The following is a 16,911-nucleotide window of genomic DNA, read 5'->3' on the forward strand; positions in this document are numbered from 1 at the left end:
TGACAGACTAAGAGATAAAATGCTCAAAAAACCAGAAAAGAAAGAGAAAAGGGGAGGGGGAGGGAAGCAAGCACAAGGATCAGAAAACAAACATGAAAGATACGAATCCAACTATATCAATAATCACTTTAAATGTGAATGGTCCAAATATACCAATTAAAAAATATTGTCAGAGTGGATGAAAAACCAAGACTCAACTATATGTTGCCTACAGGAAACACGCTTTAAATATAAAGACACAGGTTAAAAGTTAAGGGATAAAGAAATACCATGCTAAAAGAAGTGAAAAGAAAGCTGGAGTAGCTATATTAATTTCAGACAAAGCAGACTTCAGAATAAGGGAAATCATGAGGTATAAAGATTGGCATAATGGTAAAGGGGTTAATTTTCCAAGAAAACATAACAATCCTTTGTGTATATACACTTAATAACAGAGTATCAAAATATGGAGCCCAAAACTGATAGAACTTGAAGGAATTCAAAATCCACAGATCCACTAATATAGTTGGAGATTTCAACACCCCTTTTTCATTAATTGATGTATCAAGCAAGCAGAAAATCAGTAAGTTGACCTGAACAGCAGTAACAATCAGCTTCATCTAATTGACATTTATAAAACAGTCCATCCAACAACATTAAAATGTACCCTCTTCTCAAGCTCATATGAAACATTCACCAGATAGACTACATTCTGGACCATAAAACACACCTTGACAAATTTATAAGAATAGAAATCATACCAAGCATGTTCTTAGATTACAATGGAATTATCAGAAATCAATAATAGAAAAAGCTGGAAAAACTCAAAATATTTTGAAATTAAACAACATACTTCTAATAACACCTGGGTCGAAAAAGAAGCCTCAAGAGAAGTTTAAAATATCTTAAATAAAATACAACCTATCAAAACTTGAAGATACAGCAAAAACAGTACTTCGAGGAAAATGTAGAGCACTGAATGAATATATCAGAAGAGAAGAAACATCAAAAATCTAAGCTTCCACTTTAGAAAACTGAAGAAGAAGAGCAATTTAAACTTCCTGCAAGCAGAAAAAAATAGTAATAATAAAAATTAGAGCAGAGATCAATGAAACTGGAAAGAGGAAAACAACAGAGAAAATTAATAAAAACCAAAAGTTGGTAACCTCTAGCCAGATTAACCAAAAAGAGAGACAGAGACAGAGTCAGAGAGACAGAAAGATAAAGAAAGAGAAGGCACAAATTAATGAGGGGTCAGGACTACTGATTCCCACAGACATTAAAAAAATAATGAAGGAATAATATGAACAACTCCATAGCCCAAAATTTGAAAACAAAGATGAAATGAACCACTTCTTTGAAACACACAAACTACCAAAACTCATACAAGCTGCCATGGACTCCCAGGGCCTCTACCCACCAGCTTCAGCACACCAAAGCCAGACCTCTAAGTACTCATCTCTTTGGGAGCCTATAATATAAGTACCCTCAAACCCCTGAGTCTCTCACCCCATCAATCAATCCAGTTCTCTTCTGATTCCTTTCAAAAAACTATCAGAAAGTACAACTCCCTCGGAAATGCAACACATCTTGGCAACAACTCAAGTCTAAGAAGAATCTACGGGGAACTGCTGGAAATAACTGTTTCTTGGCAATCTTGTGGCCATCCAAACCCACCACCATATCTCATGTCCCTGATACCCTCTTTTATCACCTATCCACCATTTATCCTTCTGCTATGTCTTCATCCCCATACTGTCTTGTGCTTCCTCTTCCTAATTTACCCTCCACCTGCTCCTCTTTCTAAACCTTTCTGCCATGACTTTTGGAAATGAGACTTCAAGTTTAATAAATCCTTCTACATCTTTGAATTCTTCACAAAAATTTCCTCCATCTTCTATGCCTTAACTTCGCTTTCCCCACCTCGTCCCCACAACTGCCAAAAGATATTACCACCGCTTCTCTTTATAAACCTTAAGACTTTTAGTAAATATTACATAATATTATATAGTACTTTGTTTTCATCTATTTCACTTATCACCATATCTAGTAAGCATGATGAGTCAGTAAACCAAATGGATACCATTTTCAAAGGAATAACTGACAGCAGTCTTGAAGGAACAAACACTGTGGCAACACTTAACAGTATTATAAGGTATTTCAAAATTTAGTTCTAAAATTTAACAGATACAGTACACACAATTTAGTGAAAGTTACCCATTTCCAAAATACAGGTATTTTTTTCTCCTTGATTTGTACAACAAATAATCTACTTTAGTTTTTAATTATATATACAAATGAATTAAATCATATAGATTATACAATAGTCGTAACAACATATACTGTACTTTGCTGTATAAGTACAACCTGTAAGAAGGAACACTAATGCACGAGAGGTCTGTAAATATAATAAGTTATAAGTTGACAAATATCCAATGAAAAAATTCATGGTAAAAGACAGCAGAGAGTCTCAGGGAGTCCAACTTTGAGATATGCTCTCTCCCCAGTTGTCATACTGGCACCACAGGCTTTTGTTGGTGGTTAACAGGGTGGCTCATCTGTGTGGGGCACTGGTACACAATAGTAGTTATGTTCTACCTCACAAATGAGTACACTTCATTGAGTTTATACTCAGTAGGGCAGTGTTTGCAAACCACTTAGATTCCAGGACGGAAAGAGCTACAAAAATGAAACATCCAGTCCTTCTCTGAGGCTTGTTATTAGCCTCTGTTAGCCACAGGTTACAGGGCACTAAACACTATGTACTGTGTGTTTGCTTGTAACCACTATGAAAAATAGCCTATAACATCTTTCTGAAGACTTCTAGAAAATTTTAAGTTAATTTAAACTCTGGGAATTTAACTGGGACATACTTCAATTCTTAGAACTAGTTTCTGACAAAATACCTCACTAATTCTTTCTTCGGTGTCTATTCAATATTGTTTCAACCAACACTATTCAATATAACTATCACTAAAATTTAATGCAACTGGTGGGGAAAGAGTGAAGAGGGTAAAATAATCAGTTTTATTTGAAGCTAAGTTAATTCCAGCCTACAAATAAGCTTCTTCCTGGATAAGAAATGCTTTAGAAAAATGAATTCACATAGCTTAATAGCCCAGATATGTGTAAGATAATTCTTTCCATACACACTACATAAGTTAGAGAACCTAAAACAAAATCCTAAATAAGACATTATACTGATGTCCTCAAAACAGCTTGTCAAAACACTTCTCAAAGATTTCTGTCATGTAGCATGTGCACAAAAATCCAAAGTATTCGTGAGATGGGCAATGTACAGCATCTACAACAACTCTAGAAACAGTATAGATCTACTTTGAAGAATAGTTATGTAATTATATAAAATTATTAAAAGCTATTAAAATGTTTATGAAAGCACTGTTTTTTTAAAAGTAACGTTTCTCCCAATTTATGGTAGTGAACTGTAGTCTGAGCTTCTCTGGCCTGGGTAAAAAATTTACATGTATTTTAACAAAAGAAACTAGTGGCAAATGTACTTAACTGCATTTTACATAGCATTTAATTTAGAGTCTCTGGAAAGCAGAGAAAATTTATGACAACTCATTTTATCATCTCAAAATTCCTACTTTCCTGGGACAATTTCATGAAAATGTTCATGAAATTCCTAGAAATACTTTATTACATTGTTTTTTAATAAAACAGGGTATATGATTTACAGAGATTGTAAAGTATAAACAATGTAGGACACTGCCAAAAGAGAAAAAAATCAACATGTACCTTTGAAACAGAAATCTCATGTGACAGTCTCTTTCTCCCAAGATGTGAAGTACATTAGAAAAGAACAGACATTTCACTAAACTCAAGTATCCTCAAAAATGATGGAATTTTTTAAAATTTCTACAAATTTGCCCATTAATGTCTGCTGACTTTAAGCAGCTATGTAATAGCATAAAACATACACTGTAAAGAAATGATTTGACAGGATGGTCACACAACATTATGAATGTACTATATACCACTGGTTATATACTGTAAAAATTGTTAATTTTACATTATGTGACTGTCATATCAACACTAATTTTTATATAATAATTTTATATTAATAAATTTAAATTTTCTATAAATCAAACAATAAATTTTTTAATGATTTAAAGTAAGGTAAAATTAAGAGTCTAACCCATAAACATTACATTCCCCTAATTTTTAAGTGAAAAAAATGTATTAATTGAATGTTTTATTATTATTTACTCTGAAATGCATAAAAACTTCCCATTCTCCACTAACTTTAGATATATCTATAAACCATAAAAAGCTAATCTATTTGACATTCAGAGTCAAATATCATTAGAAGCTTGACTAATCTAGTTTTCATTTTTTTTAAATCCAATATGTGTCTATGAAGATAGATTTTAATGGAGCAAAGAGGAAAGAGATTGTTATTTTCAAATCCCATTTTACCAACTAGGTGAATGAAACAAGGACTGTGGCTTCCCACAAACCTCTGTCCAGCAACTTTTCTTTAGCTTAATATCTACTTTAAACATAATCAGTTTAAAACAGAAACAAACAACAATGAAAAAGCCAGACACAAAAACCTGAGAAATATTTTTTAAGAGAAAAATGAACAGTCATAAAATATTAAGTCATATGGTCACAACTGAAAATGTTAAGTGAGCAGAAATATTTTCCAGGAGACAAAGAACAATGTAGAAGAAGAGGCAAAGAAGGTTCTCAGAGCCCAATCTATATATCAATAACGCAAAAAACAAAACCCTAGGGCCTTTATACATGATTAAGAACCATATGAGCCTCATCCTTCTCTGAATATTTTATAATTCAGAATCTATTTTCCATCCAAAATTAAGGCAATGGTATTTGTTAAGTATCAAACTTCATACAGCAGAGTGCTTAATATTCTGTCTTCATCTTCTAGATTCATTTCTTATGAGCAACCCAGCTCCACATAACCATGTTATGATTCTCAACTTAAAATATCGAACTCCAATAAAAAACTAAGTGAGGATTATGAATATTATCCCCCCAATACCTCATGATCATATGAAAGATACACACTAACTCAAAGTAGAAAAGCAAAAATAAACAGCATGTCAGTAATTAATTTGTTAAGTATATTACTACTATGTATATTTTCTATTTGTATAATTTAATTTTAAAACTTATAAATTATGTCTATATAAGCTAATATACCAAAGAATTTTTGTTATATAATCATTCAAGTGGTTTTCTTACTCTACATAGATTTTCTTCTGAAAAGACACCACACATGAGTATCATGTTAAAATGTTGTATGTGCTTCATATATATAATTAGTCATATTTAGCTTTCTGATACAATATATTGATATATCTGTTAAATCTGAAGAACTATAAATATTTAATAGACTAATTCATGGCACAAAAATATATAGGCATATATGTATGCTTTTTGTCCTTACAACTTAAAATGAAATTAAATTTTCCTCTCTAATATTTATCATTCAATTTATGTATTCTGTAAGTAGTCCATAGAACCAAATCAGTTACTAAATATCAAAATATCATTTATCACTGCATGTATTCAACTGCTGACAATAATAGTATTAGTAATATAAGTAGCATATGAAAGCTATTAGAGTCATCCAGTTCCCTGACCCAAATCATTCCAAGCATGATTTTGGGGGAGGATGAAATCAAAGGATTAGCACAAATGTAAAATCAGTCTCCTTACATATCAGATAAAAATCAAGGTAGAAAGAGCATGTATGTGTGTGTGTACCTGCTTGTGTGTTTGTAAGGAGAGTATCTTCAGTACTGGAATAATCATACAATTTGTTTCATACCTGTGCTCCATAGATATATTTATCCAACATCTTGCCTCCTATTGTCTGCCCTCCTATGTCCCAAACTTGAAGAGTAACATTCAAGTTTCCTAGAGTACAAAAAAATGAATATAAAACTAAGAATACAAAAACAGTTAAGGAACAATATAACAATTGAATACAGTTTCACAGAACATTAAGTCACAGTGATAAACTCTGAACCTAATTTGTCTTTTATTCTGCATGTTCACATGGTCACATATTTGGAATTGTGAAATAATGTTGTCAAAAGAGATAACAGTGGGAAATTTAGATTTACACTTTACCCCATTTCCATGAAACCACATTTATAATCACCTTCAAAACAGAAGAAAATAAAAAAAAGCTTTAATTCACAAACTTCTTAAACCTTAAAGAATTTCTTTTCTTAAACAGAGCATAAAATAAAGCACTTATATGTGGAATAAGATATATAATTTAAAAATTAAAAGTGAAAAACAAGAAAAAAAAAAATTAAAAGTGGGCTTCCCTGGTGGCGCAGTGGTTGAGAGTCCGCCTGCCGATGCAGGGGACACGGGTTCGTGCCCCGGTCCGGGAAGATCCCACGTGCCGCGGAGCGGCTGGGCCCGTAAGCCATGGCCGCTGGGCCTGCGCGTCCGGAGCCTGTGCTCCGCAATGGGAGGGGCCGCAGCAGTGAGAGGCCCGCGTACAGCAAAAAAAAAAAAAAAAAAATTAAAAGTGAACTTTATATACTAATGTACCTTATTACACATAATGAATTTTCCTGTAAGTTCTAAACTCCATAGGTTCTAAAACTCACAGATTACTAATAGACTACAAAAATGGTCCCACAGTTTCAACTTCAATGAATTTTTAAATTTGAATGTCAGCTACTATATACAATAGTGAACATAATTTTAAAATTATATGTTTTGAAATTTAACCTATAAAATATGAACATTTTGACAGCCCTCTTCAGAACTGATGTAGGTTACCTACCCAGTATATCACTAAATATTATGATGCATTTATACCTGTTCAAAGCGTTCCACTGAAACAAATTATAATATGTGCTTCAAAGCCCTCATAAAATAGTCTAACAAATCTCTTCCCCATACAAACATATAAAAGCGTTCTAAAATACTAAAGGGCAATCTTTAAAATTCTTTTGTCCATTTTGCAAAATATTTACTTGTTAAAAAAATTATGTTATTCTCTATTATCAATGCAATTACAAAATTTAAAGATCAAGTTCGATATGCTTTACAGTTTAACATTTCAAACTATTTCTCCTAATAAAATTATGCAGCTTTCTCCAAAGGCAGACAAAATCTCAACTAGTACCTTCAAAATGAGTTCCCACACCAAAAATGTATCTTTCTGAATGATTTGCAAATCAGGAAAACTCAAAAACTTAGACACTAAGAAACTAGTCTCACTTCAAATACAAACCAGAAAAGGATTATATAGATATGAATTTTTATGCCAATGCAAAACACTAAAACTGGAGAATGTTAGTCACACCATTCAACGTTGCAACTGAAAAGAAAGTACGACACTGGATTAAGCAGCCAAGTTTTACCCTTAACTCTAAGTCTTGTTGGGTCTGTATTACAATCTTTCCATTATTTGGATGTAGGTCTGTTCCATCTGCCAACCTGCAGAGGATTTACATGAGCAACTTCCATTAGCATTAATGAGAGCTACTAAAGTTCATTACCCGTCATCATTCCCAAATATACACACTTTCAACGCTCACAGAGTAATGACCGAAATGTTCTTAAAGGTCTATGAATAAAAAAATCAAAACGTCACAGACTAATACTTACGCAACAACTTATGTAAACCCAATATCTTAAAAATCTAAATTTTTCGATACTCAAAATTCATTCTCCTAAAGATGTTAAAAAAAAAAATTCATTCTCCTACAATGCTGTCTCAAATTAAGCAGGTGAGAAGGGGCTAGTCGACACTCTAAGTATATCAAATAGTTTCAGAAGCCCCTAGATAAACAGGCAGTACTCTGTTCATTTTACTCTCAAAATTCTTGTTGTTTACTTAAAAAAACAGTACTCAACAATATTAACTTTTTTAAGTAAGATTTTAGGCAACACTTAATAAAGGGCATTTAATCCCATTTTCTTCAAGGTCAATAAATCCTATCACTTAACTTCATATCAAGAAATATGAAGCTTTTTTCCTTTAATTTCTGATATTTAGTTATGATATTTAGATCCTATCCTATCTGTAACTTTAGAAACATGATCTTCATTACATGTTTTCAAATTCTGACTACATCATTTCAAGACTGACTCTAAACTGTTTATAACTATCTCCCACCTGAGAGGTTTATATTTGTGTGCTGAGGATATTTTTTAAATCCATACTTTTCCAAATAAACACTGTTTGTTGTTCTTGGCTTGTTTTTCTTTAATACACATATTCTAGTGCCTCAGATAAAAATAGCTATGCACTACTAATAACCCACTAATACACAATGCTAGCCAAAAAATAAACTTTTGCTATCGTTATAGCTACAACAAATGATATTGACTTCATAGTTATTTCATGTATCTAGAAAAGTATTTTTAACTTCCACATGTGAATTTTAGGCTTATTAACACATAAAAATAAAAATAAATGGGAGTTTCCTATTTGGGAAACAAAATAATATAGAATTCAAATTAATATTCCTTTTAGTTTTTGCAAGCAAAAACATATGAAGGCTTCCAGTATATTTTCAAAATGACATGCCTATAAAGCTATATAAGAATTTTCAAATAATCAACATTGAAAAATTTTTAAAAACCAAGAATCCATCTAATATAAATTTGTAACTAATAAAGAATGTTAAGGAGGAAACTGTCAGCAATCTAATCCCAAATGCAAAATACTAGAAAATTCCTGCTCTTCTGTAAGCAATGACATTTAACTAGGGAAAAAAATAAATAAATGAGGTGACAAAATACAGGTAAGTTGCTTTTGGTATGAATCAAAGCCACCAAGAGGATTCAACAGTGACCTTGTAAAAGTACACTTGGTGCCTTGGTTAACCTTACTTAAAGTGCTGCATAGTCAAGATGGAACTAAAAACACAAGTCTGCCCACTTCTTGTACTAAAGACTTAGAAATCCTTTTCACAGTAGAACACTGTTTACTGACTGTACCCACAAGCTTCCTGAAAGTATTTTGACTAAGGCTCTTAAGAAGCTCTATCAGCAGAATCTCTGACTAACAGATACACTATTTTAAGCAGTAAAATCTGCACAGTGGTTGCATCCAGACTATACAGCATACCAGATCATGAAATATACTAACATGGATGAGTATTTGCAGAGTAATGACCTTGAAAACTTGCATGAAGAGAATGTCAATAGATGAACAGGAGGTATTACACCTCTAACAATCTGAATGGACAGAAGACTTACTAGAATACTAGATTTGCCTCCTATGCTGCTGTACCATAAATTAAATTAATGCTGCCTGTAATGTTTTAGCAAATGATACAAATATTAACCCTTGGACACAATGAATTAAAGTTAAAGTATATAAAGGGTATAATATAAACCTTTTATTAACCTCATTTCTTAATGTACCTATTAATATAAAATCAAGTTACATTAAAAATTTTTTTCTTACTGAAATTTCTACCACAATTTTGAGTCAATTAAATAGAATAAAACCAACTGCCGTTTTATAAAAAAAGATATTTTTCTGGAACTCTGTCCATCAAAATAAAACCTTAATCAGGAAAATTAAAATATATATTCATTAAGAGTATATATTTCCTAATGTTATTTTTAACCTAAGTACTTTCTAACTCTAAAATATATTATAAATTTGGATTTCAAAAATACCAAATATTTTTTACAAAGTCATCAAAATTTAAAAATCAGTAGTATTGTGCAAAAAATCAGAAATTATCATATATATTACATATATAAAATGTCCAAAACCAGTCTTAAAATGTTTTTAATGTTTGCATAGATGCTTGCTCCTTTAAGTCTTTGAACTGAAAAATCAGAAAAATTAAACAATATTAATAACATAGAAAGTTAGTGCTTTTGCTAATTATCATCGAAAACAAAAGTCAGTAATTAAATACACTTTGAGGCTCTCTGTGTACAACTGGCATCTCTGAAAAAACTGTTGCAAAATAAGTTTTCAGTATGTATATTATGTGATTTGTACATGTATTCTACTAGTGACTGTTGTAAATATTCTGAAAGCAGTATTAACCTATCCATAAGAGTGAGAATAATAAAAATGAGATTTTCAGTTTTGAATACATTAAAAGAAAATACAAATGAAACAAAATACACGTTTCTCATTAAACTTCTTTATGAATAATAACTTAGTAATGGCAAACTGGAATTCTTTTCTCAAGCTATATCTTCTAATTTATTTTTCATTGGTAGCCGAATACCAACCATCACAAAATATAAGAGAGTATATTACTAGTGAGATATGCAGAATACCTTCAATTACCAAGAGTTTTCATTAGCTGTTCTAAAACATTCATAGAGTTGTCTGATAGATGGAGCATTTGAGAGGTTAACATATTTCAAAAATATTATAATTTATTAAACCGTTTCCCACTATATCACTCACGTTCCAGTATATGAATCTGACACTACACTTGCAACTGTTTTTATTCAAATGTGTTTCCTCAGAGAGGAGAAAGATGGACTAGTTTATGAAGTCAATCAAGATAAACTGCTTTTAATAAAATACTTTAAACATATAATTTAAGCACAAGTGAATAGACAGAGCATTTTAAAGCCCCAATTGTTCAGAAACTAACTTAAAACAGAAACCACTCTTTTTTTGTTATTATTTCCCTGTATTTCCCACAAAATGTGCTGCAACTGGCATCTAAATAGTTTCTTTGCATGGTGAACTGAAACATCTTGAATGCTCAAACTGTATTTTTATGAGTGCCTAGGGACCCTAAATTTTAGTGGTCTATTAAATGCCAGCAATTTCATGCTGCCTTGCATAAAACAGCATTCACATATTAGAGCACAGAAGTTCCATAGCTACATTATACTTCTGTTCCAACTTTCTCTCAAACAAAAAACTGAAGCAGAGGTTAATCAAAATAATATTTAAAAAAATAATCCTTTCCAGTCTTCTCACATTTAGTTCATACAATACCTGTTGATAATTACATGGCATTTGATTTTGTTTTTAACTTTAGAATTTTATAAGCAACTATTGTTTATCCACAAGAAATGTGCAGTGGTCAGAAACACTGGGAGAGTGGGGAGGATATAAACTTTTTCCTTACACACATGGACAGTATGTCTTCATGGTAGATGCTGATGAAAGTTAACCTCCCTAAGATAGATTTACTGATTATATATATTTTCACATACAAACAGCCCCAAAATTTATTTTACACATTTCTGTTTATGTCCCTTATTGTCAGATATGGACAATTTTCTATGTTAATACATTTTAGTCTCTTACCTGGTAACATTATTCTTCTCAAAAAGAAATCCAGTCCTATAGTTTGTTTGTACTGTTTCCCAAAAGTTTCTTGAGCAAAACACGTAGCTAAGGAGGTCTAAAAAATTGATGCACAGAATATCAAAATTAATGTCTTTGTTTTAGAAATGTAAACATAAAATCACTACTAAATCTTATTAAGTAATCTTAATATTTATACTCCCATTAATCCATCAAGCAACTTTAAGCAGTTCTAATCAGTTACAAGGGGAAGAGGGACTTAACATTCCACCAGGTAAATTTCACTTGCCAACCAGCTATCAGTGGCAACAACAGACTAATCAGCTAAATCTCTTTCAATCCCCTGATTGTCAAGCTCCCTACACCTTGCTGGAAATTCGAATTTGAGAATTATCAACAGAGAAAACTAAACCAACATGATTAAAGATCTGAATCTTATATGTCCCTATATATCAGTTCAATACAACTTTCAGAGATGTTTCATTTCTGAGGTTAAACATCTGAGTAGTTTGTGCCCTCAGCCAATAAGAAGTAGAACTAATTAAGGAGAGGAAAGCCTGTTTATAGAATTTCCTTTCTTTTCTCCCCCCACAAGAAACATGTCTAATTTTTCTCTATATTAAAAATGTTGTACTTCCCTGGTGGCGCAGTGGTTGGGAATCCGCCTGCCAGTGCAGGGGACACGGGTTCGAGCCCTCGTCCGGGAAGATCCCACATGCCATGGAGCAACTAAGCCCGTGCACCACAACTACTGCGCCTGCTCTCTAGAGCCCGCGTGCCACAACTAGTGAGCCCACGCGCCTACAGTCCGTGCTCTGCAACAAGAGAAGCCACCGCACCACAACAAAGACCCAACACAGCCAAAAATTAAATATAAATAAATAAATTTATTTTTAAAATTTGTTAAATGAAAATTATTCTATAGAATGACTGATAATATTTATCTTTTAAATTAAGAAGTTGATATTTTTAATATTAAGCAGACAAAAATAAATATATTCCATCCAAGAACCATAAAGCTTAAAAGTCACAAGAATATTATAACCAGAACAAATATATATATACATTTTTTAAATAACAACTCTAAGTTACATTCAAAACTCTAGAGTTTCTTTAGGGTACCATTTCTTACCAAAGCAAAAGAATAATCGAGTAACAACTGAAATAACTCAATAACTCAAAAGCTTCTTAAACATTTTAAATGTATTATTTATTTATTTGTAGACTTCCCCAAAAAGAAGAGAAAGGGAGTTTCATGAAGCTTTTATGCTCTTCAAGACAGATTCCTAAAGTTAAGGAAAAATAGCTCTTTCTTATTTTGAAAGTTAAAATTAGATGTCAATTCCTAAATAATGAAAACTAAGATAAAATTTCCAAGATAGCTTACTATAATTAATTACAACATAAGTACAGTAGTGCAAAAGAAAACTTGGCCAAACTTCAATTCCTTTAAACAAAAAGACCTAAAATCCCTTTGACATAAGAACCATATTTTTCATATAAATGGCAATTTGCACACACTAACGCCAATTCTTTTAATATTTAAATACTCAGCATTTGTAAGAAATCACTAAAATATTTGGTCAAATATTTATTGAGCACCATAAGAAAGATGTTCTGCTAGACTCTGAGAAATAAACTCACTACACCAAAATGAAAATTCATTTGGCTTCCTTGATAATATAAAAACTAAGAGATTAGGAAAAAAAAAGTAAGCATTCTTTTTTAAATCCTTTTTTCATTTAGCCTTGTTTATGCCATTGAGCTTATTTAACTTAGAGCACAAAATCATCTGTGAAGAGGCTCAGAGTTCTAGAGAAAAATAATTAACACTACTTATACCATTACAGATATTTCAAAATGTTTAATATATGGATGGCTGAAACACCTTTATAAATCTAAGACAAACTCAAGGCACATGTAACTTCAGCTTAGTGTTTCTTTTCCTAAAAATCGGACTTCTAGATTTTGAAAGTCTCACACTTTTGAGGCAAACATAAAGCTAGAATTTTCAATTGGAATAGAGTACAATCTGTCAAAAGTATAGGTCATTGCAAACAAAGAATATTAAAATGGGTTCTTATACCATCTCCAGACATCTCACTATAAAAATTAATCAGAGAATCAACTGAATCAGTGGGAAGGAGGCACATCCTCTTCAATTATCTAGATATTATGCTATCTTTCTCATTCAATAATTTCTCAGAAGTCATTGTATAAATATCCTTTTTAAACAATTATGAAGAGAACAACCATCTTTCATATCTGTAACTCTTTTTTTCTGATTCTTTATGGTTTTTTTGTTTGGCGAACTTTTGCTAACAATTTTTAACCATACTACATTTACTAATACTGAAAAGACACCATAAAAGAATATTTTGCCTCAAAAAAAAAATCTTAAGAAGTATATAATAAAATCCAAAGTATGACTCAAAACAGGAAAGAAACAGAAACACGTGTTAACAGCAAAAGGAGCTAAATTTCTCTTGAATAAACTGTTAGTGGTCATCTCAATATTCTATTGCTTTTGTAAGGGTGTATAAAAATGCCCTGAGTTAGAACTAGCAAGAAAAACTGATACTAGAAAAAATGGCCAGGAGTTAAATCAGGATACAAGTAAGAATGAAAGAGAGGCTGAATTCATAATAGAAAAGAACAGTAAAAGAAATAGAATGGGAATGTTGGTAGCTGCCAATAATATGGCAATAATCTGAAAACTGAACAGGGTATGGAAAAAAACAAAAGCTTATATATGAATAATGAAAAAAGGTTAGATTTCTGATGCTGGTATCCAGAAATTTCTGGCAGAAAACAATCTTTACAATTTTAAAATAGATTAGCCAAGATGACAAAGACTAAATCAAAACGCCATAAACAGTATCACTGTTATCCTTTGAAGCAGAATGATAATCCTAATTCAATAATATAGAAGGAAAAAAGTACGCTTTGTTGTACACTAGATAAAATTTTTGACAGAGATGAAAAATCATAATTATTCACACTAAATTAGTAACAAGAGGAAAATGTATGACAGGCTAGATGAAAAACCTAGATAGAAATTATGAACAAATTTCAACAGAGAAATACATGTATGATAATGGATGAATATTGGGGAAAAAAATTAACAAAAATTTAAAGAATTATGATAGAATGTAAGATAATGGAAAATTTTTGTCTTTTTATACATGTATTAGTGTTATAGACAGCCATTATAGTTTTAAACAGGAAATAAATTCAGTTATGAGCTGACCATAAAAAGATTTAGGAAATGAAAAATTAGAAGACATTCAAAAGAAAACACGAATGAGAAAACTATAAAAATAGAACTTAAAATTTTTACTGAATAAGGGTGTTAGAAACAATGCTGATTCATTTAAAGCAACTCATCCATTCAAAAGTTGTTACAAGTGTACAAAAAGTCATATAATTAATACTTTATAAAGAAAAGTGATCCCAAGTTCTTTTCTTCCTCAAAATGTTTAAAAGTAATCAGAGCATATTAAGTTGTTTTTCCTCAATAATAAAAATCAATAACAAAATATCAGGGATGGCAAGAAAGAAATTAACAAGAATCCTCCAAATCCTGCATATGAATGACACCTTTCCCTAGGGCCCTAGGAACTTAAATCTCAGAACGAAAGACAGGAGCAGCTGTGCAGTGCCAACTGCCAGGGAAGATATATCGAGCAGTCGTCACCATAGGAACCAGGGTCCAAACTACACCAGGAACATGAAAACGTGAAACCGAAAACGGGAAACTGGTAACAATAATAACCAGCGTTTCTGAAGCCTCTAGTTGAGAAAGCGGATGGAAGAATAAAGGAGACAAACTCTAACAATATTCCCAGAAACAGTGTTGGCGCCATTGATAGGAGCGACAGGTGTGAAGGTTGGCCGGGCAGAGGCTCTTCACCTTATTTGGGGCGTGGATCAAGAACCCTTTAAGATCTTATGGACCATCTCCAAAGAGCAAGCACCGGGCAATGTTTATTCCATCTCAGGAGCTCCACAACCCTGGGTTAAAGACCTGTGCCTACGAGGTAAGGGGACTGGCTGCCAGATATTCTCACGCACTCACTCTCATTCATTCAACCAACTGTCACTGAAAGACAGACTTTAAGGCAATGATCCCCTCTGTCATGTTAGCAGCTCTGCCCTCAGCAACCAGTCCAGAATAGGAGTTCAATAGATATTTGTTGAATGAATGTTTGTGTTGACAGGTGCTGTGCTGGGAACAGAGATGAACAGATATGATGCTCTAAAAGTGCAACTAACATTTACTAAGTGCACACCATGTTATGAAAGCTTTATGTAGATTTTCATATTTAATGTGGATTTGCACACTTCACCCTTCGAGGAGACCCCTATCAATATACCCATCTTACAGATGAAGTACAAACAGGATAGCAATTTGCCCTCCAATGATCCGACGAGTAAGTGATGAAGCCCCAATTCTCTCACCCAGGGAATCTGATTCCAGCGTCAAGTTCTTGGGAGATCCCAGTACAGTGGAGCCATCAGAAACGGTAAACGGGGGGAAAGGAGCAAAGTGTGACCTGGACTAAAGTAAAAAGAGGTAAGGTGCCTTGGCAGATCCTTGCCAGTCCTCAGAGGCGAGAGGCTGGAAAGCTTCCCAGGGAGACGATACTGGCTCGTGTCTTAAAGAAGTAGGAGTTCGAGATCCAGGCAGGGGTTAGGCAATGACTTTTTTTTTTTTTTCTTTAATTTAAGAGGAGCTGGACAGCTCTCGACGGACTTCACCAAGCTCCTATTAGTGTCGAACCCCAGGCCACGACCTCGCGGGCCCAAGCCCAGACGCCCCGGGGCTCGGGGACATAAGGCGACGCCGGGGGGGCGGGGAGGAGGCTGGAGGATGCCAGAGCCGGCCGGGGTTCCTGCAGGCCTGGCACGGCGGGCCCGCTCGAGGACTGACCTTCCCGGAGGTGCCGTCCCCCAGCACGACGATTTTCAGTTGCCGGTCCTGGCTCTCCTCCTCTGAGTCCGACATGGTGTCCCAGGAACCAGGCCCACCTCCCCTCCCTCCCCACCGAGGTAGAAGGAGGAAGGGAAGGAGGGGGTCTCTGGGGGCGGGGGAGAGGAAGAAGGGCAGTAGTGGGGGCAGCACCCCCCGTCCCGGTGTCTCAGCGGTCGCCGGAGGTATCCGGGCAGAATCACTCCCCAGAAGCCATCTTGCCCGCCTCCCCTACCCCTTGCGCGTTGGCCCCGCCCCCTGAGCGCGACGTCGGGCGCGCCCCGCCGCATCTGTGCCAACCCGCGCAGACCGCTAGCCTTCCTGGCGGGCCGACCCATCCGCAGGCCTGGGAAAAGGAGGCGTTCAAACCGAGCAGGCGAGACACAGCGCCACACTCTCAGGGACATTTGGCAAGAGAAAAAAAGTTGTGTATAACTTAAGCTAGGTAGAAAAACGGGCTCAGAGTAGCGCGCAGACGTTCTATTAAATTCCCTTGTTTCCATCTCCCCCTGTGAAGGTTCCTGAAGCGAATGGTTTAGCCCGACGAGGAGGGAGGGTGGGGTGACGCCATGGCCGCGCGCCGCGGTTGCCATGGAAGCCAGGACACAGGAGAGGCAGCGGGGCAGGGCCTGCCTCAGGGCGCCGGGGACGCAGGTTGCCAGGCGGAACGAGCTAGGGAGGGGCCTCT

At 34.4% G+C, this 16,911-nt stretch overlaps 1 protein-coding gene across 2 annotated transcripts in view; it reads right to left on the minus strand.

The window, feature by feature from the left end:
- The window catches only part of RAB28 (RAB28, member RAS oncogene family), a 94,507-nt gene extending 78,045 nt beyond the window's left edge, over positions 1-16,462 (minus strand). For both annotated transcript variants that reach the window (XM_082838227.1, XM_082838228.1), the window contains exons 1-3: positions 16,185-16,462; positions 11,252-11,348; positions 5,801-5,889 (exon numbers count right to left, since the gene is read on the minus strand). In XM_082838227.1, the coding sequence (XP_082694353.1) occupies positions 5,801-5,889; positions 11,252-11,348; positions 16,185-16,259 (261 nt within the window). In that variant the 5' untranslated portion in view covers positions 16,260-16,462. The remainder of the gene's footprint in view (positions 1-5,800; positions 5,890-11,251; positions 11,349-16,184) is intronic.
- Positions 16,463-16,911: the final 449 nt, after the last annotated feature.

The sequence above is a fragment of the Leucopleurus acutus genome (genome assembly GCF_964270905.1).
Source record: "Leucopleurus acutus genome assembly, chromosome: 4".
Lineage (NCBI taxonomy): Eukaryota > Metazoa > Chordata > Mammalia > Artiodactyla > Delphinidae > Leucopleurus > Leucopleurus acutus.